The sequence below is a fragment of the Chelonoidis abingdonii genome, chromosome 6 (genome assembly GCF_003597395.2).
Source record: "Chelonoidis abingdonii isolate Lonesome George chromosome 6, CheloAbing_2.0, whole genome shotgun sequence".
Classification (NCBI taxonomy): domain Eukaryota; kingdom Metazoa; phylum Chordata; order Testudines; family Testudinidae; genus Chelonoidis; species Chelonoidis abingdonii.
Window position 1 is genome coordinate 38,904,320 of NC_133774.1, and position 27,692 is coordinate 38,932,011.

At 39.8% G+C, this 27,692-nt stretch overlaps 1 protein-coding gene across 3 annotated transcripts in view; it reads right to left on the reverse strand.

Annotated features, from left to right (window-relative positions):
* PDE4D (phosphodiesterase 4D) overlaps positions 1-27,692 on the reverse strand; it is a 654,671-nt gene that overhangs the window by 229,640 nt on the left and 397,339 nt on the right. For all 3 annotated transcript variants that reach the window (XM_075066967.1, XM_075066968.1, XM_032796951.1), the window contains exon 2: positions 10,748-10,939. In XM_075066967.1, the coding sequence (XP_074923068.1) occupies positions 10,748-10,939 (192 nt within the window). The remainder of the gene's footprint in view (positions 1-10,747; positions 10,940-27,692) is intronic.

The following is a 27,692-nucleotide window of genomic DNA, read 5'->3' on the forward strand; positions in this document are numbered from 1 at the left end:
CTGTTTACACACAAAAAATTGCATAATATATGAAAGGCCACTACCGAATATTATTATAGCCTTCAGGATGAACCAAAAAAAATCTCTTACAACCCCATCCTCACTGTGTACTTCTATATTTGGATTAAAGATGACATCCACCCACCTCTCTTTATGAGGCTGGTTTGGACATGGTATGAAGCTTGTGGATGCAGGGTTAGAGAAGACATTCTGAAAGCCCTACAGTTTTGTTGTGCATATACACCAGGCAATAACAGTAGCAGGAACGAAACCCATGAATACTGCACATGAAGTAACATTGCTTGAGTACCCCATGCCTAGATTTTGTGATGTCTGCTTTGTTAAAACCTTATAGGACTTGATGAAGCCTTTGGAAAGAACTATACATGTATGATTGGCATGGTCTAGAGAAATACTGACTACTCAGGACCAGGTTCCAGCTACAATGATGGTCAAAACTGGAATCTGAGTCCAAACTGTGTTATGATATCACAGTGAAAACTGAATTATCACATAAGGATGCCATTCCAGCAGAGTCTGAGCTCAAAGGATAGAGAGCAGAAAAAAGGGCGGGCTTCTCTGTGTGCCTGGCACTATCATGCCATCTGCACTTGGGGAATGACCCAACTGAGTGTCAGATTTATGTGCTGACTTCACATTTCTAATTTTACTGAGCTCACAGTGCTTTGGCTGAATATATCAGAGATGTACAGAATTTAATTCATATAAAGGCTTTTTCCCCTCCCCCTTTTTAACCATTTCCTTAACTCTGGTAGTCAAGAAAAAGTACATGAATATAAAATAGGTAAGTTCAAAGGAAACAAACCAAAGGACATACCATTTCAGACTTTTCATCTTTTAGAGAATGAATTCCAGGGTTAATACAAAACTATCGTCAATGCAAGCACGCAAGAAGCTTTTTGTGCCCTAAGGGATGAAATATGAACTGTTTCTTCTGGATTGATAGTAAAGTTAATTCAGTCCCTGTGCATATCAGGTGACTACTGAGCTGGAAGCTGGACAAAGATGTTTCCCAACGTGCATCAAATTTTCAGTTTTAAGAGGGCCATCTCTCCACCCCGCTCCACCCTGAGGCTGTGCACACACACACAACTCCCATTATCGCATTAGTAGGGGCTATGCAGCAAGCTAGGAGATGACTGTTATGATTAATTGAACTCTCAGTTTAGAATCTTTTTATTGTAACATGCTTCCTGCAACAGCATTAGTTTTGTCTGAAGAGAAGGTTTAGGAACTCAGTTTCCTTTGCTAAGTATAGTATTAGTAAGTAACTTGCTTTAAACATTTAATATTTCCACAACAAAAGAAGAACAGACTCCTTAAAACTATTAAAGGAAGAAGTAGTGTGTTTTACACTTAAGAATTCTGTTTGGAAAACAGACACGTTTTAGTGTTAAGCAATACTACCAGTGATGGTTCTGCATTTTTAAAAATAGAAAATGAATTCTATTTGTATGTCATAAAGAAAAATATCCAGTATTATATGGTATTGTAAATACAAGTGAGCAAGACTTAGGGGATCTTGGATTCAAATGCATGAAAAAAAATCCCATGGTCATAAAGAAACACACCCTTTTCTTGCTAAAAACAGACTGATTGCACAGTCAACAAAGGGAATTAACTCAGCCTTATTTCACAAACCTGTTTGAAAAGGGGATCGTAGTGAGTACTTTGCTTTTGACACCCTGTGAATTTCTGTAAAATATTGCAAGCAATTGGAAATGGCAAAGTACTCAGGCACTGGTCTTCATTTTAATTAACTTTTCTGTTATCCTTTGTTTATAACTTTTTAAAAATGGGTTATCAGGATTTCTTTAAAACATGGTGTCAAAGTCTAGAGAAAGTTTGAAGCTTAAAGGCGTATCCAATTTAAATATAAAATCTTAAAAACAAAAAAATTGTGTTGCAACTTTTTCTTAAAAGGAAATAAATACTTTTCTTTTGCTTTAATAAATAAAATATGCCAGTTTTACTGAAATTCTCCAGAAAAACACTCATATCTGAGTTGAAATTAATCAAATTGATCAAAAGAAAACATATATAGTAGTGGGAATGAAACTTGAGGTTCAGAATGGAATGGTTCTTTTCATCCCTTGTACATATTTATATCATTCATTCTGAGACAAAAATCAGGAAATCTGCAGTCCAAATTCCTCAGAATCTAAGGAAGCCAATAGTTGTTTCTAATTTTGTTAAAATATAGTGCTAATTCAATTTTTCAATAACTCTGTATTTTTTCCTCTCCTTGAATTTTACAAACACCTTAAAATTGAAAACTTTTTGCAGATTATCTTCAAGGAAAATGCTTTTCTTGCATACTCTAAGAACTGACATCATGTTTACTTGCAGTGTATTATTATAAGAGGTAGATTTCAAGTTCTTTCTAGCTCAGAAATATGAGTATAGGCTGTATCATGGGGTAATTTGGCTTTCTGTTCTTGAAAACAATATATAGTTAAATTTTTTAATAGTAAAGGCCCAGATGAAGCTTATATAGTGGCTCAACTGGTTGGCCCACTTTTAATCGTCACTAAGCTTCAACGAGCTCTCCTTTCATGGGCTTAAACTTGCACTCAATGCAAGTTCTATCTGAACAAATAGTGCAGAATTAAGAACATTTATCTGTGTTTACCTGAAAATGTCCTTTCCTTGAGTAATAAGATGCATAGTTCCACTACAATGAGTATTTCAGCCTGTTTGTAACTTCAGGGCAAACCCAGACCTGTCAGTCATAGGCAGTAGGAGAAAGCCCTATCACCTGAAGTTTTCTCCACTTCAGTCAACTTCCATATCCAATCTACTTTCCTAAATTACAGATTGTGTAAACTATACTTTGGGGGATGAGTGGGAGGAAACACAGTATTTTCTCCTACTGTGGAACATGGGGATAATTAATCCTGAAAAAATAAACCCAAATATTTGGATATCATTTTCCATCTCTATCAGACGACGGAAAGACCATTGTATTTCCAAGGTTGTGAGGATTTTCTGTCTGAGTCAAAGATATAACACTAAGTGTCACCAGACAAAGCACCCAACTTCAAAAACTCAAGTCGTGGAGATAAACAGCTAATGAGAACATCACTTTAATAGAAAAAACATAGTCACAGTTCCAACAGGAATTAATTGTATGATCCTTGCAAGGACCAGAATGAGGACCTTGTCAGGGTAGAATAAGGATAGTCTCTCTAAAAAAGCACTTAATATGAGGATTTGTGGAAAATTCTCTTTTCCCAAACACATGGAGAACATGAGACTCTACAGCATAGACACTCTCCTACAGCAACGTGAAGGCCTGACTGCACTTAGTCCTATGCTCCACTCCCTTTAATATGGTAGTTAAAACATGGACTTCACACCAGCTAATAGAACAAGTTCTGTTTGTTGACTTCTTTCTAGGATCCATGAAAGTATTAATCTCATTATCTGACTATCCATTTTTGAATCTGGATGGAGAATTGGTCCTGGATGGAGAACTGGTCTTTGCACTAGCAGATTTCCTCTATGAATTAGAGACGTTGGGAGGTCCACCGCTAGGTTAATGAGTAATGTGAACCACAGCATCTTAAGTCAGAAGGCATAAATAGTATCACTGCTGCTTTCTCTTTCTTTGCTTTTGAATGATCCTGGGGAGCAGTGGAAAAGCATATAGAACACACCTTAGCCAGCTCTTCAGAAAATATCTGTCACCTCACATCCTAAGTCCTCACATGAAAGGAGGCTATGGGTGTTTTATTGCTGCTTCCAAACGCAAACAGGTCAATCACTGGACTGCCATGCTAAAAATGAGTGAGGATACTTCCAAGTGGATTCTTCGACGAGAAGATGCCAGTTAGACAGTTTGATGTTTTAGGAAGATATCTAATACATTACATTTACTATTTAGCTAACAGTTATTCAGATCATGAGGAGGTGCAGAAAGCAGTAAGAAATAAGAGAGAAGCCAGAAAAGGTGATGGAAAATAACCCTTTGGAAAAAGCAATTGCCATCTATAAAGCCTCCAAGTGAGCAGCATAGCAAGCAATCAGAAAGATGAGAAGCCAAGCTTTAGAGAAACTGCAAAACGAGTTGAATAGCGGCCCTCAACTTGCTCAGAGGGAAATACATGTAATTGTGTGGACAAGAAACAAAAAAAAGATGGTGTAAGCACATTATTCATAAATGATGCAGGAGGCAGATTGTGACAGGAGACATGGTACGTAACCAATGTTGAGAATACTATAAGGGTCTACTTAACAAGGAGAACCTTTTATATGCTACAATACTATCATGTGAACCAATAATTACATGTGTTGATGCCCTGTGAGAGGCAGATGTCAAAACTGCCCTGCTGAAGATGGCACCCAGAAAAGAAGCAGGTCCGGATGAAGTCACAGCAAAAATAATCCAAGATTTTAGAGAAGTTGGTGCACACTGTCTTACACATGTCCTGCACACAGTATGAAAAGAGAAGAAAATCCCAAGAGAATGGAGAAAATCCATACTGGTATTAATTTACAAATGAGGAGGTGACATACCGATTTGGTTGAAGTACCAAGGAATTCAGCTACTGCCCCAATGCATAAAACTGCTAGAGAATATCAAGTACTAGAGCCCATTTTAAGAAAAGAGTAGTTTGGTTTTAGAAAAAAAAGGGGGATGATAGATGGTCTGTTCATCATTAGACAGTTAGTGGAAAAGAAGCTGGAGGGAAATGACCACAGCTGGGTTTTTCTCTCTTTGGAGAAATCACTCAACATATTTCTAGGAGACTGCTGGTGCCTTTATAATGATTCTATGTGGTACTAGAGGATCTTGTCCTGCTGGTGTCCAGGTTTAAACAAGTTTGTTGATTAATAATTTGTTCCAGTATCTTTGTTCAGTATCCAAGTTAGGCTTACTGGTCTATAATTCCCTAGATCTTCTTTTACTCCTTTTTTAAGATAGGTCCTATGTTTCCCTTCTCCAGTAATCTGGTACCTTAGCAATTCTCCATGAGCTCTCGTGATTCAGAGATTGCTTTGCCTAGTTCCTTACATACACTAGGGTGATATTTCATCCAGCCCTTATGACTTGAATATATCTAACTTATTCTTTAACCTGTTATTTTTCTGTTTTGGCCTGAGATCCTTCTTCCTTGTTAATATTGTGTTAAGCACTTGGTCACAACTAACTTTTTTAGTGAAAAGTGAATTAAAAAAGGCATTAAACTTTAGTCACCCATTATTTGCTCTCCTTCCCCATTAAGTAATGAAACCACACATTATTTCATTATTGTCTGACTTTAGAAATATTTATAGAATCACTTCCTATTACTTTTTATGCCCTTGCTTGTTGTAACTCATTTTGTCCCATAACCTGTCTGATTTTGTCCTACATGTGCTGTTCTTCTACACTCTTAGCAATGTGCCTTGGTTTTCACTTTTGCTATGGCTTTCCTTTTGACTTTCAAGAGCTCCTGATGCAGCCATATAGGTCTATTCCTATTCTCCCTATCTTTCCTCCACATTGTGATATTTTGCTGTTCTGCCTTTCCTCTCTCATTCAATATCAAAATGCTGACTCCCACTTCTGACTGGCCAGTAATGCCAGCCTCCTTCACCCACTTGCTAAATTTTCAAACATGCACCTTTGTGCTTTCTCCCAGGCTGCCTCTCAGACTTCAGAAGTTTTCCTTGTAAACATCCACAAAGTTACCTCCTCATTCTCCTGCAAATCTCTCCTTAAAATCTCAGTTGCTGTGATGCCTATAAAAAACTTGGCAATATTTAGGCTGCTGGTGTGCTGAAATCACTGCCCATCATGCTGACCAATAAAATCTCATTGTTTCTTTATACTCCCTTATCTGTCTGTCTGTATCCATCTGTTGTCTGCTATCTTATATGTTGTCTCATCTGTATGTCTTGTAAGCTCTTTGGAGGAAGGAACATCTTTTGTTCCATGTTTTTACAGGGTCTAGCACATTGGGGTCCTGGTCCATGACTGGGGCTCCTAACCACTGCGATAATCCAAAATAATTAATTAAATAATAAGATAATGAATTTATTACATCATTACTGCCATCTACTGGCTATATTTACTCATAACCCTACACATTTGTGCTTCACTTTAACATTTCTTTACTGTTTTTTCTGTCGCCTGCAACCCTGAAATCCAAAGTGCTATCTTAAAAACTCCAATTTATGTTGATGTGTAATGGAAATCAGCCATCTCTAAATTTTTTAAAGCCAATATATTATTTCCCTCACAGTACAAATGTACATTTTGTGAATTACATAAAGCTAGAGTTAACGCACTATTGAGGTTGAGAAATCAAGCACTCAAGAGTCAGAGTTTCTCGGACTTTCTCCTATAATATTAATCCAGTTAAATTGCATATCCTATATATTTTGTGATTATGCATTAACAACACAGAAAGAAACATTAATGTTTCTATTTAACCAAAACTCAAGAATATAAACAAATTGCAAAATGGCAAAGTAAATAACATGGCAACAACCGTTACCTTAACTTTTGGAATTTCCAGACTTTGCATGCTTGATTTCTTGACTTTTATGATGCTAGTGTTAGAAGCTTGCATTTTTTCCTCCTCTAATCCATCTTTTTCCTCTTTATTTTTTTCTTTTAAGGAAGAAAGAAAAAAATGCCCTTTGCTGAAAGGAGCTTACAGGCTTGTGAGGGCCTCCATATTCCTTGAGCTAGAGCTGTTCATCTTGAAGACTCATAAAACAACTGATATTGCCAGAATCCCTCTGAATGTACCCCTGCCTTGATCCCAACCATTAACATCTAGGGAAACTGAGGAAAATGCCCAAGTTTATGCTCAACTGTTAGGAGGGTCCATAGGATGAAAATGATCTCAGAGGTATCTAAGCTTCATAGATCAAAAGTCAACACACTAAATGTGACCAAAAAGCAAACTGCAATTTGGAATTCCATGTCAAATTTGCTATGTTCTTTGATTAGATATTCAGTGTACAAAAAGCATCCAAGCAAGTAAGCTTTGCCATGACAGTCTTCATCTGTAATGTGTTTGGGGGCTCAGAAAATGGCAAGAATCAGAGCACAGTATGGAAGCTCACATTAATTCAGCAACATCTCACAATTATTGACTAAGAAGAGACTTGCCAGTGATCCTGATTTAAAATCAAGAGACCAACTGGGTTTATGACTACTTGCAAGAAAAGTTTAGTAATAAACGTAATAATTGGCATCATTTTGCAGAACAAAGAGGATTAAAAATAGGCTTGGATATATCATTATACTCCTGCTATTACTATTATTTCTTGACTCATATTTACTTGTTTTACAGCACTTCTGGAATCCTGTGCCAAGTCTTCTTAGACCTCCCCTCACCTTTGACTAAATAACCAAAATGCTGCGCAGCCTTTAAATTCACAATCACCACAGACCTGAAAATAAGATTTGTGATCTTGTTTGTCAAAGATCACTGTTGTCTTAATGTTAACTGCTGGGCTACACATTGCTCACATCTGGACCCTTTTTTTGCAGTATGGTCAGCATTTTATACCTGTGTTAATGTAAACTTTATGTATGCATGCTGCCCTGAAGAATATTCATCAGTTAAAATTAAGCAGGAAGTCAATCCATTTTTTCCTCATGATTTTTCTTGTTTTTATTTTTGTCTGTGAAGTGCTCCTATATTTGTTGTCCTGAGGTGAACAGGTAATACTGAGGGATCATAACAAAGATATCATGAATGGATAACTAATAAATGTAAATGATTTTAAATATTTGGGTTTTTTTCTTTACCATCTGTTTTTCTTTCTCTTTTCCTTGTTTTTGTTTCTTTTTTTGTTTCCTTCTTTAATTCATTGTTGTGATGTAATTAACCTTAACAGAAACATGTTTATTAAGGTTTAATTATAAACATGCAACTCAGATATATAATGTGTGCTCAGATGAGCCATACACATCTTATTGTATCCCAACAATGTATCTCATTAAATTTTTCACATAGCATTAGTATAAAATGACGAGGTATAACTTCTCAGTTCTGCTCACCCCTTCCTTACATTTATGTACACTTCATTGTTTTGCACAATTAAAATTAATTTTTAACCATTTTGCCTGTAACAAGGTGTACTTTAGGATTCTGTGGAAATTATGTTGGTTGCATACTTTATTGTGATATGACCTTTGCTTTCTGCTTTGAGTAGCAGCTTTTCAGAAATGCTGACAAATCAGATAGATAGCTCAATCTCTTAATTTGGATACTGAGATCACTAGAAGGACATGTGCGAGACATGTGTTGCCTCTAACCTGAAGTTGTGAACATCTCTGTTTCTGGGGGGAGTGCAGACTGCTTCCAGTCTTTGTCACTTCAGTTTCTGAATGAACAGCAGATGAAGGAACTTACAATGTCAGGACATTCAGTAATGGCAGTCAGAAGAAAATGCTTGGTCAAAGAGTGGTATTTGACTCTCCAGAGGTAAGAATATCTGCTCTTTGTATTTCATGCTCCCCTCCATCCTGCATAGTGAGCAGGGACGTATAACAGCTGCTCCATTGCACAATGGCAGAATCTCTGGTCTGATGAGGAGCACTGGAATGTTTACCCACTTGTGAGTTCTGATTAACCAACTGTTCTTACGTGTTTAATGTTGTTTCAAAGGAACACTAATTATAAATATCAAAAGAGAAGAATGTCCTCGGTGTTTCAATAGTTAAATCATTCATCCAAATTATTGCTCAGTGTTGAAATTTCACTAGGAATTCAAGGAAATGCCAGACTGGATTATGGGTTTATGGGAGGAGCAGTAATTGAAATTGTTAACTGAAACAACTCATCTACTAGCAGGTTGGGGATCAGTGTTGTACCGTAGACTGGGAGAGTCTTTTCAAGTAGGATTGTCACAAGAGGTGACACAAAAAGTTTGGCCTCATGAAAGTAAGGACAATTTTGAGGATTTCAATAACTCAGTCATGGTTAGGGGTTGTTATAAATGTGTATGGGTAGGGTTTTGTGGCCTGCCTTGTGCAGGAGGTCAGACTAGATGATCATATTGGTCCCTTCTGACCTATGAGTCTATGAGACTCTGGATCAGACTGTCTGTCTGTGATTACAATGTGTTTGTACATTCTTTTCAGGCACGACAAGACCATTTTTGTCTCACTGATCTTTGGTCTCACCCATATTGTTCACACAGGGTGAAAGGAGGCAAAGTGGTGGCACTAGGCCTAGAAAGTGTTAAATCAACATGACTTATGTGGTGCGTAGGCATTGTGCCGCTTCTTGGCACAGGAACGAATGTCACCTACAATGGCACTTGAATGGGAAAAGAGCTATCTTGGGTAGACAAATTAACATCTACAAAAAAGATACATAGGCTGAAAATAGCAGTCCTAAATTCCTAAGGATTGGAATACTAGAGCAAAATACATTTCACAATAATGAGTAAGAATTCACACATCCCAAAGAGTGACTTCTTAAAAAAGGATGATGTTCAATGAATTTTTATTCCTTTTTTATAAAATAAATCTTAGCACTTACATCAAAATCTGAAGTTTCTATACTCCTGATTTCCTTGTTCAGTAGGGGACCTTTGCAAGCATGTCTGTCTACTTTAGGGGTTTACAGTTCAACTCTAAACACATACTCAGCAATGAAAGTTGGAGCAGATTAAAAAATTAAAAAATCATTTGGCTATTATTCATTTTTAGCAGTTGAAAAATTAGTAAAGGTTAGAGAATTACATGTTTTTTTAGTGCCTTATAAATAAAATAAATTTGCATTTGACTTGGGACTACTGATATGAGTAACATCAGTTTTGGTATGTGTTTGCAGGATTAGCCTGTCTGGCAGAAAGTACATAAAACAGAAGAATAGTAAAAAGCAGTGAGAAGCTGGAGGAGCCTCTCAAGAAACCCTTGTTAAAATTTTGTCACCAAAGTGAAAGGAAGTTGAAGTCTTTTTCTGCCTCTGATGGAGCATCCGATCCCTGGAATCTGCTAAATCATTCCCGTCAGAGCCTCAAAAATACTTCAAAAGGGCAATTTTAAAAATGTATTTATTTATTTTGAGCCTTGAGAATAGATTGGATTGCAACATAACAGATTTATCAATTTTAAAAGGGTGAGGATATCTCCTTACAAACTGTTGATCCCTCTCACCACCATGCTGTCCTACCAAAGCAGTGTACTTTTAGGAACAAAGTATAAACATTTGCAGAAAAGGGCAGCTTATCACAATTTAGCCGCTACGTGGTTAACCTTGTGAGAAATTGTTCTTGTGGAAATGCTGGAAAAGTAAATACATTCTCCAGTTCCTTACTTCTTTTGTCCACAACTACAGGCAACCATGGAGTTTACAACAGGCTACATAGGAAAATTGTTGCACATCTTGCAAAAAAAAAAAAATATATATATATATTTAACAGCCTCAATGATTAAAATAAGTCAAATACATTCCGTAAAAAAAATCACTAAGGTAACATTCAGAAACTGAGTGAATTCCATGGGCTGTTTTGACATATTTTTGGTTATTTTGAAATCGGATTGACAAAACTAATTAAGTGCATAAAAATAGTATGCATGTGTAAGGTTGATTTTAAAAACTCTTAGTGAATTCAGCAGCATTTGTGATTGTTGTCTTTGATTTCTGAAGGAGCTGATTTATGGTACCAAAAATGTAACAGACCATTTTGCCTGGGCTTGTGATTAACACAGGATGAAATGATAGCTAAAATGTGGGAGGTCAACTTTTTTTCTTTTTTAAACACTTACATGTCGCTGGCAATGGAAGAGTTCCTGGACATGGACTTTGGAGAGAGGTCATAGTCACTATCTGACCGGTAGAGGAAGGACTCTCTACGTTGACTATGGACGAAGTTAGCCTGGAGAATTAGCCCTGACCCAGGGCTCGTCATGGGATCCAAGGGACTCCGTCCCGATGATGTGCCATTGTCTACATCAAAACTGTAAGAAAGAGGGGGAGGGAGTAAAAAAAGATTTATGTCACAGTTATGCTGAGAGTTTCGAAAAAAACAAATGCAGCTATAAGAGCAGATGCCTCTAACACATTTTTCAGTAGCTGAAACCTTCTGTTAATAGTGGGAAAATATACAGCTGATCAACTCCACTGTTAAATCAATAACAGGTGTTGCTGGAAATATACTGTGGAATTGCTGATAACCAAAGAAGGAATGACTGGGGGGGAGAAGAGATGAATCACTATTAAGGTTATTGAAGTCTACATGCTTCTTGGGATGTGGGGTGTCCACTGGTGGCACTATAGAGTTAGTGCATGTGTTTTCTCAGCTGAAGAGCAGAAACACAAAGCTTGGGCCAATGAGCTGGAGTTGCTCCTATGGTCAGCTGTATTAAGGACCACTGCAGGAACATGGAGGGAAGGTGGTTTTCAAGAAACTGCTCAGCCCTTTGCCCACAAGAACACATTAGCACCAGGGAGTCAGAGTGGATCCAGAAGCTTTCCCTACCTTCACTGGTTCCTCCTCCATGCCCTTGTCTCCTTGGCTTTGTGACCTGCCTCCCTCTCTCCCACTCCAAGGGATATGATTCCTATCTAGCTTCTTACATGGGCATCATAATACCTGACAATTGCTCAAATATTAAAACAACAACTGTTCTATTTTTATTCCCAGCAGGTAGGAATATAATGCTTGAATAGAATTATGGGGTGTGAGTGTATTAGGGGCTGTTCTTACTGTAAAGCTAGGTCAAAGAAATTAGCTTTGCATTTATGGCTATTCACAGTAAGATTTGTGGCCATTCTTATTTCTTGCGGCAGTGAGTTCCACTTCCATTGTCTAGATCCAGTTCCCGTCAAAGCTCTGTCTACTGGTCAACAATGTAATTGTTCCTAAGGAGCATAGCTGGCATGGGAGGCCATGGTCACAGAGAAAGGGAAAGGTGTTTTATTTAGGTAGCTAGAACTAATTCAACAAAGGGCTTTGAAAACTCAGAACAAAAAGCCTTGAACTGGACTCTGTAATCAATGGGGAGCTAGTGAAGAGTGCACAGCATCAGGATGATGTGCTCATGGCAACCTGTGTTGCTTAGCAGCCTGCCCGCTGCATTTTGTACCAGATGGAGGGATTTTTGGAGCACACAGCTCAGTTTCTACATACAATGCGTTACAGTATTCATGTCTGAAGGTGATGAATGTGTGAACCAAGGTCAGGGCTGCATCTGATAGGATGGGGTACAGTCTTCTGGACAGGCACAGTTGTAAGTGGGCGCTACTTGGTACCCTGGCCATTTGTGCCTCTACAGAAATAAACAGTTCTCTTTTCAGTGCTCCATAACAGAAAATATATGTTCAGGACCTTGGGATCTGCACTTTATACCTGGTGTGGCTCTGCTGAAGTGCAAGTGTTGGAAGTTAAAGGTTGATTCTTAAAGAATGCTGCTAACGTCTGCTGCAGTGAAGCGGTTAAAAGAGGATGGATCAAATATTAAATATTCACTCTGAATGGTCTGTGTCAGGTCTGATTTGTCCATCAGTCATGACAGGGACTGTCTGCTACTCTGTGTTTGTACAGTGCCTAGCACAATGGGGCCCTGTTCTTGGTTGGTCCTTATGCACTACTGTAATAAACATAATTCATCATATACTACTAGATACTCTTTCAAGTAGCTAATGAAGAAAGAAACAAAGCAACTGAGAGGGGAGAGTGAGTGTAGGAACTGATGACCTATCAGAATATTTTGTGTAGGGAGGAGGAGAGATGATGGTAACATCCAAAATAGAGATGATACTGCTTAGAAAAGAAACAAGCCCTCACATTATGTCTCAATTCTCAGCAATCCACTCTCTGGTGATAGGTCTGCATTGCATAAGAGTATAAACAAAACCCATGAGTTTATATATTTTACTTTTATCCTCTCCTCAATCAGTTTGTTATTCTTCCTTGAATTTCAGGCATTCTGCTGCATTTCTCTTGAATCTCTCATCACCTCATATGCCATCTCTCACAAATGGTTTGAATACAGAAAAGGAAAACAAATCTCCTCCAAAAAATTATTCAGCACAATGGTATTCAACAAGGACTCAGTAGAGTGAGCCCAACAGATGTTTTCAGAACTGTTCATTGATTAGATCATCAGTAATATCCTGAAATGCATGGTTTCTTGAACCTTCGTCTTTATATTTCAATTCTTTTTGCTCAAATCTGAGTATGTTTCCTGTGACCACCAACACCCTATTATTACAGGCCTCATAGAATTTCCAAATCTCAAATGTATATAATAATTTGAGAAATAAAGCATAGCATTTAAAGGCTCATGGTTACCCATGATATTCTTGTTGGCCTTCTTCCGAAATCAGTGCACTGGCTCCCTGTTCTTCCAGATTCAGTTCAAGCTTTTCATTCTCACATTTAAAACATTCTACCCATCCAGCTCCTGCTTATTTCTCTATCCTAATTTTCTCCTACAACCTGATACTGTTCCCTACAATTTCCTCAAGTCCCTCCCCTATTTTCTTTGCCCCATTCTAGTCTCCATTCATTTTTTTCAATGCTTTCCATACTCTTGGAAGAACATCCCAGTCGATATTCACCAAACACTCTCCTACTCCTTAAAACTCATATGTCCTGCATCTATGTAGACAAAATTCCCCTGCAGCTCATCTGTGTTACTTTTTTTTTTTTTTAATTCATGCTATATCTGTTTGAGTCGTTAGGATGACAACTTCTGGCGGGAGAAGGAAAAGAGTTTTAGAAGTCTGCTGTTTTCTTACAATAAACCACTGTATATACCCTACACTGGCACAGGTGCTAGAACTAGGGGTGCTGCCAGACCCCTTGGCTTGAAGTAGTGATAACAACCCAAATACATGGTTTCCACCTTCAGCACCTCCACTATAAAAACTTTTCCAGCACTGTTGCACGCTGGTATTTAAATAAATAATAAAATTACTGTTTATTAATGGCCAAAATTTTAAACCTTAGTTGCCTAAAATTTTCAGAAGTGCTAAGCACCCACAGTTCCTGTGGAAATCTATGAGAGATGCACATGCTCACACATCTACAAATCTGGGCACTTTTATTTTGGTAACTATGGATTTAGGAACCTACCTTTGATAGCCAGGCCTGACAACTTTGACCAAGGATAATTATTAATAAATAGAGTTCCACTAGTTCAATCATGTCCGAACATGAACCAGTTCAAAAACATCACTTAATAGTGAAGCAGAATGCTTACAAAAACTCCACAGCATCATAAAAGCAGTTTAAAAACCCAAGTCATTTACAGGATACATGTTAAAACTTAACTGAAACGTTTTACTCCTGTTAGCACCTGAGTTCTGGTAGACAGAGTCTGGTGCAACTTCTCTTGAAGTACATTGAAAATATCGCTACCATCTAAACAGTACAGGGCCAGCATAATTTCTTGACATATCTTCTGTTAAGGATTTGAAGGCTTTCAAAATTATTTTAATAAGCTCTTCAGGCCATCTTTAATATAATTTTAGCCGTGGTGGAAGATGGCTGGCTGACTTTTATTTTAATTGTAGTTAGGGGGAAAAAACGTTATTTCTTCTGTAATGAGATTGTCTCCCATGCTACTTGTAAGTTTGTGTAAAATCAGCAACACCAAAAAGCAAGAGAATTTATGAAACCTGAAATTGGTTTGAGTTAATCAAAAAACAATATTGAATTATATGAATTTTTTGAAAACATGGCCCCAAATTCCATTTAATTGTTTTCAGAAAACTGCATGAAGATTCAGATGCGCATGGGCTGGGTTGTTTCAGGAGGTAGCATTGCAAAGTTCAGTGGTCTTGCCTCATTTTGCTTTGAGTTTTTGGGTTTGGTTGCCTCATCTATTCAGTAAGGGTCCCACACTTTCCCTGACCATCTTCTTGTTGCTAACATACCTCTAGAAACCCGTCTTGTTACCCTTGACATCCCATGCTAGCTGCAACTCCAGTTGTGCTTTGGTCTTCCTGATTACACCCCTGTATACTCTAGCAATGTTTTTTGGATGGTCAATCTCCCTTTTGGGGGATCAGGTATGAATTTTTCACTTACACAGCTGATTTCTCCCAGTGTGGATTTCTGGTGCTTTGATGCAAATGATTTTGCCCTCCACTGATGCAAAGATGTATGTTTTTAAAAGTTAAAAATTTAAAAACATGTAGGCTAGAATTAGCAGAGTTGCATTCAATCATCCCTGACATGAGGGGGGCCATAATCTATATTTCTGGACATCCACTAGTATGCATGAGGCTGAGGACTTTTGTGACTTTGAAAGTGTTTGGAGTTTAAGATTGTTATGCTGTGCTGTATCCACTAGATGGGTGTCAAAAGTCAAAAAAGGAATCAGCTTCAAATAAATCAGGCAGACTTTGAGCTTTTACTGAAGAGCCCAAAATGTAGGTTTTTTATGAAAAAAAAGTTGATTGATGGTGCATTTATGGAAAATAAGTCAGATACAGATTGCGGGAGATAATGATGCTCAAGAAATTAAAAAAATGCTGACATAAGAAAAAATTTCAATAACCCTGGAGCACTTACAATTTTTCTGTAGACCTTGCTAGTTCCTGAGAAATACAAGATTTACTAAAAAAACCTTTCAGGCACAAAACACTAAACTATTATATGTGCATGACTGTAAACAAAAGAGTTTGTTAGTCTGAAAAGAAAATATATTAATTCTCTGGGTGAAGCATGTATCTTATTTACATGAATTAGTATGACCGACCACATCACTGCCAAGTGGATAGACAGCCATAATGAGCAAATTAATTTAGGACTTTCATGCACAAGGTAATTTGTCAGTTCATTTTATATATATTTCTAACATATTACAGTTTAAAATTCATTAGTGGGCAGATTTATATCCTACCCAAGTAGAAACTGCAGTGAGCCAATAGTGGCTCCCTGATTCTCATCTTCCAGCCCTGAAGGAAGTTTAAGTTGCAGGGAGCAGTTGTAAACACTATTCTTTCTTGGGAATCTTACTCAAATGAAGAAATGGATGTAGTGGAACTCTCCTCATCCACATACCCTCCCTGTTCTGCTCACACTACATCCCCAGAATACTCCCTCTTACACTTTATATTGGGGACAGAGGGGAAAGACTGCTATAGGAGGTGGAAGAGCAGCCTCTGCCATCTTCTCACTGGCAGAAAGTTCCCCTGTATAGGCGAAATTCTTGGCCAGTTTTTTTGCATCACTTATGCAATGCAAAGTGGCTATATTGAACTGGAGAATCTAGCACATAAAACATGATATACCAAACATACCTATATTAAAAGAACTTTAAGGTTCCAAAGAGAAACACCCCAAAGACAGGAAATACCAACATTAATTCTCCCATGCATATGTAGGCATTTAAAAAAATCTTTTAATGACTGGATCACATACAATTTTTTCCCCACAGAACCCTTCTTCATTCCATGTACAAGGACAATGCCCAGTGAATAACAACATGCTCAATATTTCTTCACCATTCAAAATGGATTAGATGCAACCTAGAACACTTTTCTACAGTGTTCATTCACAGGGTACCTGTGTTCCTCCCAAACATTAATGTCTTGATACTCACAATGCCCCATCAAGGTGGGAAGTATTATTATACCAAGTGATACTCAGTAAGATTAAATAATTTGCTCAAAAATCACATACAGAGTCTGTGGCAGAGGCAGAAAAAGACCTAGACGTCCTGGGTCCGAGTTCATTGAGTTCTTCCCTTTTGATGGAAAAACACTGTCTCATTCACAACACAATACAGCTTCTGCGCTGAATGAGGACAGGTTTTTCTGGACACTAGACCAATACAGTATGGAAGCCTCCCTCATTCTCTCTCCAAAATGCATAGAGAATGAGGCAGAATCTGTGGCAAAAAACAATATTTGCTTATGTAATAAAACATTGTATCATAATACATACACACAAAAGGGCAGACACAACCTTAGCTTTGTCATTTCCTTACTGTTGTGTAATGCACTTAACAGCCATAATGTTCTTTTAATGTAGTTTTGTTTGCTTTGTATAGAATTTCGTAATTAAAAAAAAAAGAATTCCACCATGTTCAGCTATCTGCTAGACAGCATAAGAATACTCTATTGTGCAATATGTGCAACCCGTCAGGAGGATCTCTTGTGGCCATCCATGCAGACCTCTCTCCTTTGTAAGAAAACAGCCATGGTCCCTGAGCACTTTCAGTAATGACAGAAAAAGACACAGCTATGCCTACAAACTTTCCTAAGGAACAAAGAAGCAGAACTGTGGCATTGGATTGCATTATAAAATGCACTGTGAATATGCAAAGAACACTTTAAAACTCTTAAATCTTGGATAAACCACAATCCATTTCTACCACCCACCCATGTCCTACAGCCAATCCCCCCTGCCAAATTTCAAGGTTTTACCACTGACAAGTTAGAGCTGTTCAACAATAATTGCGTATTGGGAAATCTGTATTTTGGTTCTTGAAAATGGAGGAACTACTTTCACTCAAACTTTCCATCAGAATTAGCTCCCTGGCTTAGAACAAACCTGTCACATTTCAGCCAGAAAGGTACGAGACTGAAAAAAGTTATAAGCAGCTCAAAATGACTATTTGGAATTCAAAGACACAGGACCTGTTTCTTTATTTCATCCAGCTTCTTCCCGGCTCAGCAGAGGGTGAGAGTGCTGTTTACAAGCTCCCTGATTCCTGGCTTGACTCCAGGCACTACCATAAATTGCACCCGCTGGAATGTATGATGCTCCAGGCACTTCTCTTTCCTTTCCCTCAACCTCACCTCCACTGCAACTGTGGGGAGGGAGATGTATGAGCCAACTTCACTGAGGGCTCGTCTACACTACGGGTTATGTCTGTGTAACTTATGTTGCTATGGGGAGCAAATAAGCCACTCCTCTGAGTGTAGGATTCCCAACTCAGACTGAAGCTATTCCAGGAGATTTTATTTTTTTTCCAACATGACATAATGTCATTTTTAAAAAATATCCTATTAAAATCTACTGACTTGTTTTCAGTAGTCACCAGGAAATGGATGTTGATTCTGAGAGACCCCAGGCCAATCCTGGAGAGTTGGCAACCCTACTTTAGTGGTGTAAATTACACTGACCTAACTGCCATTGTGGACACCAATATGTTGGTGGGAGAACTTTTTGCACTGACATAGTTGCCGCCTCTTGCGGAGGTGGTTTTATTATGCCATTGACACACAGCAGCTGTAGCACGTCTAGTGTAGACTAGCCCTAATTCTACACCTACTGGGGACTTCTCCACGCTTTGGGTGTCTGTCCTCAGCAGAGAGGTTATGGGCAGCCTCTGACTGCCTTGTGCTATGGTGCTGAGAATATGGCCAACAATGTCTCCTGGAGTTCCCCAGTGAGCATGAGGTTGGAGAGAGTGCACAGTGTACACTGGGGTTGCATTTTCTGGTGCACAGGCCCTGCTCTGTAGGCCAGTGTATGGAGCCAGAGACTTGCCTTTTCACCATTCATTTTTGAACAGCTGGCTCACCAGGGGAAGAAGTGGTGAACAGTTCCAGCACCAAGGAACCGCTATTGTAATCAGACCTTGTGTGGGCTGCAAAAAGTGTGTGCGCTGGGCTTGTGTGCCGCAACCAGATAAGGGATTGATCACAATCTTGTTCTTACTTATTACAGCCGTTTTGACTTGCTGTCTTTAGATGCTAATTATTTCAGCAGGACATGTCAGTTCAGATGATGTTGAAATCATGCCAAGTACAATAACCCAGTTATTCAAATCACAAATAGAGACTCATGTGACACCATATCATTAAAAGTCATCTCACAAAATCATAAAATGAACATCACTAGAGGCAATGTCCAAATCCTAGTCATACCAAGTAGGGTGGGAAGACATGAAGGGAAGAATGGAAGCTTGTCTTTTAATAAAAAAAGAAACTGACTAGTAGTAACAGTGAGTTTTCAGTGAAGTATTTAAGTTGCCTAGGTAAAGTTCTGCCTTGATTTGCACATTATGCAGATTCATTGATTTCAATGAAGTTGCATGAGGAGCAAATCAATAAAAACTGAGGCTCCCTACACCTGTCCTAAAACTTGTTTAAATTACCATAGAATTATTAAAACATGGTTCCTTTGTGAAAGTACAGATTTTTGGACAAACTGGATAAATAAACTGGGTAAATAAATTAGAGGGTTGGACAAATAGAATACAATATGCAACTATTACTTTTCTTTGGTCTTAATTTTTTATTGATAACCTTAATATTAAAATTTCTGAGCCAAAAAGCTGATTTACATGTGGATTTTGATTGACCTTTGTCACCTGAAAATAGGCACCCAAAGGTCACTCAGCAATGCTTCATAATAAAGGTGAAAGTCTTGAATGTTCTCCTGTTCATCAGAAAAAAATAAATCTTCAACAATTACCTGTCCCTACTGATTCCCAGCTGGACATCAGATTTTAAATAGGTTAACCCACATGCTCAGAAAAATAAATCCTGAGTTCTTCAACTGTGTCACATTATCACTTCTGATCTGAACTGAAGCTCTTGCATATGACACTGCTCAAATATTTAACAGTTGCCACCTGCTTGATATCTTGCCCAGTGGGGTTAATACTGAGATAGTTATAATCTGGAGCTGGAGGCTGCTTGATGGTAATGGCCATGGACTTAGTTATCTGGATTAACAACCAAACCATATTAACATCTTGAATCAACACTGTGGCAAAGGCTAGGATACTCAGTGAAGCTTTCAACCTGGTTGTTCCATTGTTGATCAGATCTTTACCTTGAGATCACTTTTTGAGAAGATGGCTGAATTTAATAAGCTAAGTGCAGCACCTTTTATAAACTTCAGTCAGGCCTTTGATTTAGCACATCGAAAAAGTTTGTGGGATCTGATAAGGAGACTTGGCATCTCTGGGAAGATAGCATGATAGAAGAACTCTATAATGGAATGGAAAGCTGCACTGGAGTCAATGCCACATACACAGGAGTTCAGCAACACTGTGTTCTATCATAATTGTTTAGTGTCAGGATAGACTGGTTATGGATAAGCTTGCGGAGGTGGTGTCGAGCTGAGCTCCATTCTGTTTCAAGGTCTTGAATACACTGACTTGTTGGCTCAGTCTGGTGAACTACTGCAGCTGATGGCTGATCGGTTTGGGCATGAAGCAGCGTGCATTAGTTTGATTATTATTAATGATTCAGATATCCTTGGTATTAACACCTTATAAATATTTGTAAATTTTATTAGATCAGTCTCTTAATTGTTGCTTAGCCAAGCTATGTTCATTTTTATGCTCTTTAATTCTTTCCCCATAAATGAGTTCCTCCAGGCCCTTTGTACTTCTCTGAATAGCCTCCAATTTGTGAACATTTTTCTAGTAATGTGGAGCCCAAAGCTGAATGCTACGTGCCATGTACTACTTCACTAAAACCACGTGGATGGAAACTATCTCCCACTTGCTCTATGACATTTGTGTACAGCCCAAAATAACAATTGCCTTGTTGCAGTGCAATAAAAATGCAAGTAAGAAATCAGGGAGGAAATTACATAAAATACAGTTGGAATGAAAAACAATAATTCTAAGGAGGCTTAGAAGTGAAAGTGAATGACTTATTAGATTTGAATTTGTCCTGTACTCTTTTGCCCACACTTCTAATAATTTTAAGACACATTCTGATTTTTTTGACCCAACACTCCTAGAGGGATTTTTATGCCCATTTTACAAATGTGGAGCAAGGCATGTTGACTTGTCCAACATCGTAATAGAAGTCTATGACAGGGCCATGACTGGTATGATTGGTACATGTGGAGACAGCATTTATGAGGCAAAGCCTATTTTTCTAAATTTGAATAACCTAGAATAGATAAGTGCAGAAAAATATGTATGAAATAATAGATAGTGAAATTGCTAGCTCTAAAAAAATTGAAAGAATACATAGCAAAGATTATAGATATGAAAAATAACTCCTAGGTCAGCTAATCTTTTCCCTGTATCATTGCTGAATTCTTATTTATTCTTTAACATCTCTAACTGTGGTACCTCAGTGATGTTGAGAGATCACTATTACTAACACCTAAATTACATTCTCCCCCTTGTACCATTCAAGCACGTAATTCTTTACTCTCATTTATATTACAAAATCTCACATCTCCACTTAGTTTTCTTTTCTCTGGGATGTACATATTAAATTCCCTTAATTTTTTTTCATAAATCACACCATCTAAATCTCTTTATCATCTTTTTCTCCCTTTGAGAACCACAGTTTGAGAATGACTTCTGCAAATCTATGGATTCCAGGATATGCCTTACTTTTTTCTGCCAATGGCTGTGTGAGATTATATCTAATCCATTATCACCCTCAGATCTTGCTCTCCAGACAGGGCATTTAGAAAGTACTTTTATTTATTTTAGAATTTATAAAAATGTACAAGTATTATAAACATTTTGACCATTACCAATTAAAGTGAAGCTCCTCCAAGACAACATCTTAATGCATCCCACAGTTACCCTTCCTAGTTAAATTCCCTAATATAAAAGTGAACCTCACACTGTGGTTTGAAAGTCATCAGACACAAGCTTTGTTGAATCAAACTGAGGAAATAAATTCCAAATTCATGGGCCCTCCACTATGAACACTCTGCTCTTACCACTGAGAATTCACTTGTGGAAGCTGTGAGCAAAAGTGGTTGAGGTGCTCTGAAATTATCTCAAAATTAAGAGTGCGCTGAATTAGGTATGTAGAGGAAAAGGCATTCTCTCTGATAACCGACATCCAACAAAGCACTTAAAGACTTAAATCAACTCTTTCATATACATCTGAAAGCAAACAGAACCCAATGCAAACTTCTGAGAGCAGGTTTAATATGTTCCTCAGGGCTAACTCTGTTATGTAACTAGAAGTCACATTCTATAGAAATAGAAACTCCTGAAAGATCTTCAAAGGTAACCCCAAGAGCAGAGCACTGCAAGAATAAACAAGTCTGGAAATCACGAAAGACATAGATAACTCTGCCAGGACTCACTATCAGACAAAAAGTCTAACAATGTCCTGGTCAGGTAAAAGCAATAATAGTCACTAAGAATAATAATAGTCAAGAAGTCCAGAAGCACCTCTGGAGTGCAACCCTTATGGAAAATGGAGGGCACATTTCTCAATATTATCTTGGTCATACTTCCTAAAGTCCCCCTCCACTGGTCTCACCACTCTCTTTTGTCTAGAGCAGTGGTCGCCAAGCTTTTACCCTGTGCCGCCCTCCCCCAGGGCCAGGACAGGGAGCAGGGCCATGACTCCAGGATGAGCAGGTATGCGGACAGAGGTAAGAGGGCTGAGACAGGGCCACAGCTGGGGGTGGATGTGGAACCCTGGGGGGGCCAGCAGCTGGGACTCCAGGCGAGGACTGGCAGCCTGGGATCTTGGGCATGGGGCCAGGAGCTGAGCCTCAGGCGTGGGGTTGGCAGCCAGGAGTCTGTAAAGGGGATTGTCTGTGTGTGTGGTGTTCTGATTTTGATGTTTGTGGGTTTTTATTATTATTTGACAGGAGCATAGGAGGGAAGGCTATGACAGCTACAGAAGCAGCAGTAGTAGGGTTCTGAAGAATGGAAGAGACAGTGCAGACAACTGGCTTTGGAAGCTGTAGGGTGTACATTATTTTGGAGAGGGTATCTGAAAGCCGCTTCGTTTGTATGATGTGTTGCCTGTTAGATCTGATATAGCTATACTGCAGATGTCATGAAGTTGGGAGGTATTGCCAATATGGAGGAGGACCAGAATATCATAAAAGAAGGTTTCAATGACTTTGAAAACTGGAGTCATCGAAATGGGATGAAATTTAATAATGCAAAGTGCAAGGTCATGCACGTAAGGACTAACAAGAAGCATTTGTGCTGTACGTTCAGTATGTATCAGTTGGAAGCAACAGAGGAGGAAAAAGACCTGGGTGTAATCATAAGATGTCCATAAGCCTCCAATGTGATGCAGCTGTGAAAAAGGCTAATGCAAACCTAGGATGCATCAGGAGAGGTATTTCCAGTAGAGACAGGGAAGTGTTAGTACCATTACACAAGATATTGGTGAGACTTCATCTGGAATACTGTGTGGTCTGCCATGTTTAAGAATGATTAATTCAAAGTGGAATAGGTGCAGAGAAGGGCTATGAGGATGATCAGAGGAATGGAAAATCTACCTTAAAATAGGAGACTTAAGGAGCTTGACTTGTTTACCTTAACCAATAGCAGGCTGAGGGGAGGAATGATTGCTCTCTTTAAACAATTAGAGGAATAAACACAAGGAAGGGAGAGGAGCTATTGAAGTTAAGGGCCAATGTTGACACAAGAACAAATGGATATAAACTTGCCATCACTAAGTTCAGGGTTGAAATTAGATGAAGGTTTCTAACCACCAAAGGAATGAAATTCTGGCACAGCCTTCCAAGGGGAGCAGTGGGGGCAAAAAAACGAACTGGCTTCAAGACTGAGCGTGATACATTTATGGAGGGGGTGGCATGATGGAATAGCCTACGATGGCTTGTAGCCCACTGGTGACTGCCAGTAGCAAAAATCCCCAACTGCTGGAGATGGGACAGTAGATGGGGAGGGCTCTGAGTTACTACAGAGAATTCTTTCCCAGGGGCCTGGCTGGTAGGTCTTGCCCACATGCTTAGGATCTAACTGATCGCCATATTTGAGGTCAGGCTGGAATTTTTCCCTAGGTCAGACTGGCAGAGAGCCTGGTTATTTTTGTTTTTGTTTTTTCCCTTCCTCTGCAGCATGTGGCCTGGATCACTTGCCAGTATGAATTAGAGTAAATAGTGGATTCTCTGGAACTTGACATCTTTAAATCAAGATCTGAGGACTTCAGGAATGCAGCCAGAGGTTATGTGCCTATTAGAGCAGTGGATGGGCGTGGTTCTGTGACTTGTGATGTGCAGAAGGTCAGACTAGATTGGGGGTAGGCAACCTATGGCACAGGTGCCGGCACGCAAACTGATTTTCAGTGGCACACACACTGCCCGGGTCCTGGCCACCGGTCTGGGGGGCTCTGTGTTTTAATTTAATTTTAAATGAATCTTCTTAAATGTTTTATAAATCTTATTTACTTTACATACAACAACAGTTTAGTTATATATTATAGACTTACGGAAAGAGACCTTCTAAAAACGTTAAAATGTATTACTGGCACACAACACCTTAAATTAGAGTGACTAAATGAAGACTTGGCACACCACTTCTGAAAAGTTGCCCACCCCTGAACTAGATGATCATGTTGGTCCCTTCTGGCCTTAAAGTCTATGAGTCTATAAGTATGGTGTATATATAGTTTAGTGTCTAAAGCTAATGCCATTAGAGCTCTGGATTTTTTCTGTATCATATGATTTTTTTTTTGGAAGCTGCAACTATTGGACTTTTCTACCACTTAACTTCTAATATACTATTAGTTGTTTTTTCCTACCAACCTCCATATATCACCAACTTCAATGGGCTCCTATTAAACCTATCTGGACCCACTTCTATATTTTGTCCTTGGCACTGGAAGTCTTAGCTGCAACCCTGCAATATACCATGGGCAACTGGGGGGAAGGCTAGCTCAGTGGTCTGCGCATTGGCCTGCTAAACCCAGGATTGTGAGCTCAATCCTTGAGGGGGCCACTTAGAGATCTGGGGCAAAAATTGGTCCTGCTAGTGAAGGCAGGGGGCTGAACTCAATGACCTTTCAAGGTCCCTTCCAGTTCTAGGAGATAGGTATATCTCTAATAATAATAATAGTAGTAAACTAACAGGTCAGGAGCCTAGCTTGGAAGGATGCCAAGGCTGGACTAGCTCAAGTGCATGTGGTCATACTGTATTTTATTTAGGGCTTTAAATACTAACAGAGAAACCTTGAAGCACACTCATGAAACAATAGGCAGCCAGTACAAATGACAGTTGCAGTAATTAAGTCCAATAAAAATTACAAGCTAATTTTGGATATATTTTAGTTTGTATTATAAGCAGGACAGGTAGCAATGTCTATTAGTATGGTGCCTTCCATTTCCCCATATAACACTCTGTTTTTAGTTGCTTATAAACTTTGTGAGGAAAAATGAAATATTTAATAGCTGCTCGTGAATTAAGCAACATTTATTTTGTGGGAGTTGTCCTGTGGAAAAAATAGTATGTGCTAATGTATAAAGACTATTATACTGCATGCACATACAGGGAGCAAATTCAAGTTGCACAGGTAACTTTACTTACGGCATTCTTAACTTTTCAGTGCTTATCTTTGCAATCTTAATAATGTCCAATAAACATAGAGGTTTTGTGCATCATTGCGTAAATGTATGTTGAAGAGATGTGTACCATTAAGGATTATAATAATCAATTCAATGAATAAATATCAAATGCAGGAGTGGCACTAGGGGAGGGCTTGTGGGGGCTGGAGCCACTCCAAAATGTGCCCCAGTCCCCCCCATAGCAATCCCTCCCAGTGCAAAGGCCACAGGTTATGCAGAAGTATGGGTGGCAAGGTATGGTATTACCACCCTTACTTCACCACCACAGCTGGCAGCAGCGCTGCCTTCATAGCTGGGCAGCTGAAGAGCGGTAGCTGCTGGCCAGGTGCCCAGTTCTGAAGGCAATACTGTCACCAGCAGCAGCGCAGAAGTAAGGGTGGCAATATCATACCATGCCACTCTTACATCTGCATTGCTGCTAATGGCAGAGCTGCCTTCAAAGCTGGGTGCCTCACCAGCAGCTGCCACTCTTTGGTTGCCCAGCTGTGAATGTTAACGATATCCAGGGCTGGCCTAGGAGAAATTGGTATCTGGGGTGAGAGGGAGGGAGCAGCTTCCCATACAGAGACCTCTCATCCCATGGGAGCGATGGAGGCAGGAAGCGGGTGGGTGAGGAGCTTCCTGGACCTAGGGGAGGTTCCCAGAAGTGGGTCTGACCCAGTTCCGGGAGCAGCCTGTGCAGGAGAAGAAGTAATCCCATCCCTCCCCAGCCTGGCCAGGACTAGCAGCTGGAACCCAGTGCGAGGTAGGAGCCCCTGTATGGGGTGCCCCTGGGCTTGCCCCCCTTTGGGTTGCCAGGAGTCCGGTATTTGACTAGAACGCCCATTCAAAAAGGGACCCTGGTGGCTACGGTCAGCACCACGGACCGGGCCATTAAACGTCAGGTTGGCAGCGCAGCAGGACGAAGGCAGGCTCTCTGTCTGCCCTAGCTCCAAGTTGCTCCCCGGAAGTGGCCAGCATGTCTGATTCCAAGGCACAGGGGTGATTAGGGAAGCTCTGCGTGCTGCCCCATCCCCTAGCCGGCTCCACAGCTCGCATTGACCAGAAACCGTGGCCAGTGGGAGCTACGGAGGCAGTGCCTACGGATACAGTCAGCGTGCACTGTGCAGCGCACCTGGCCATGCCTCTGCCTAGGGGCCGGATATGCCGGCTGCTTCTGGAAGCAGCATGAGCAAGGCCAGGCAGGGCGCCTGTCTTAGCCCCGCTGCGCCACTGACTGAGGGCTGCCTGAGATAAGTGCCACCCAGCCAGAGCCCACACCCCAAACCCTCTGCCCCAGGTCAGAACCCTCTCCTGCACCAAACTCCCTTCCACAGCCCATACCCTCTCCTACTCCCCAATCCCCTACCCTAGCCCTGATCCCTGTCTTGCACTCAAACTCCCTCCCATAGCCCACACCTCGTACCCCCTCCCATACTCCAACCCCCTGCCCCAGCCCTGAGCCCCCTCCTGCACCCAAGCCCCTCATCCTTGGCCCCACCCCAGGGCTCACACCCCCAGTTAGAGATGACAGAGGGAGGAGGTGGCCTCAGAGAAGGGGTGGGGAAGGGTCAGGGCCTAGGGGAAGGGGAGAGACGGGGGTTAGGCAAGGGTGATCGACTTTGTGCAGTTAAGACAGTTGGCAATCCTAGCCCCTCCCCAGCTCCGGGCCCAGTGATCATAGGTCAAAAGGGCCTTGGGCTGTCTGTGCGTGTGTGCAGGGAGAGGACAGTTGACCATGGCACCCCTCTGACCATGGCGCCCTAGGCAGTCAGCCATGTCACCCACCCCTAAGGCTGGCCCTTATGATGTCATCAATTCTTTTGCTGCAAATCACAACAGATAGATTTTCCTTAAGTGAAATGTTTCATCTGTGATGAGACGTGGCTCAGTCTTTGTACATGCAGTTATTTGTTTCATAATATATGTCAGTTTTTCATTGGTTTAGTGGAAACCTTGAAAACCACTCATCCCACACTTTATGTTAAAAAATAACTTGTATTTACATCTTGATTTTTGCTGCCTGTCAAATGCTGTTTTTGTGCTTTATTGGCAGCGTTTTATTTATTTTGTGCTTTTTTAGGTATTTGTATATTAACTAGCAGTTTGTTTAGTTAAGAGCCGAACTGCTTTTGTTACTTTAACAAAGACTGTGGCTCACGTGGGTGCACAACAGTCACAGGAAGAGTGACACCCCATTCCCCCCTCCCTGGAAAAACAGCTTTAAAAATGTTTGGAATTTTCAGATTGCATGTATTTGATTGGGTTTTGATTTGACAATGAAAATACAGGCTCAGTTGGCTAGGGAAAAAAGTGTACTTAGTTTTGGTCAGCTGTTGTTTATTCTACTTTAAATAGTAGAGTGTGTGTGTGTTGTTGTTTTGTTTTCTTTGCACATGCAAATGGCTAATTTTAAAATAAACTAGAGAATCTACTGTATTATAAAGTAATTAGCTATTAGTATTATTTAACTAGTATTTTTCCAGAAGTTTGCATTT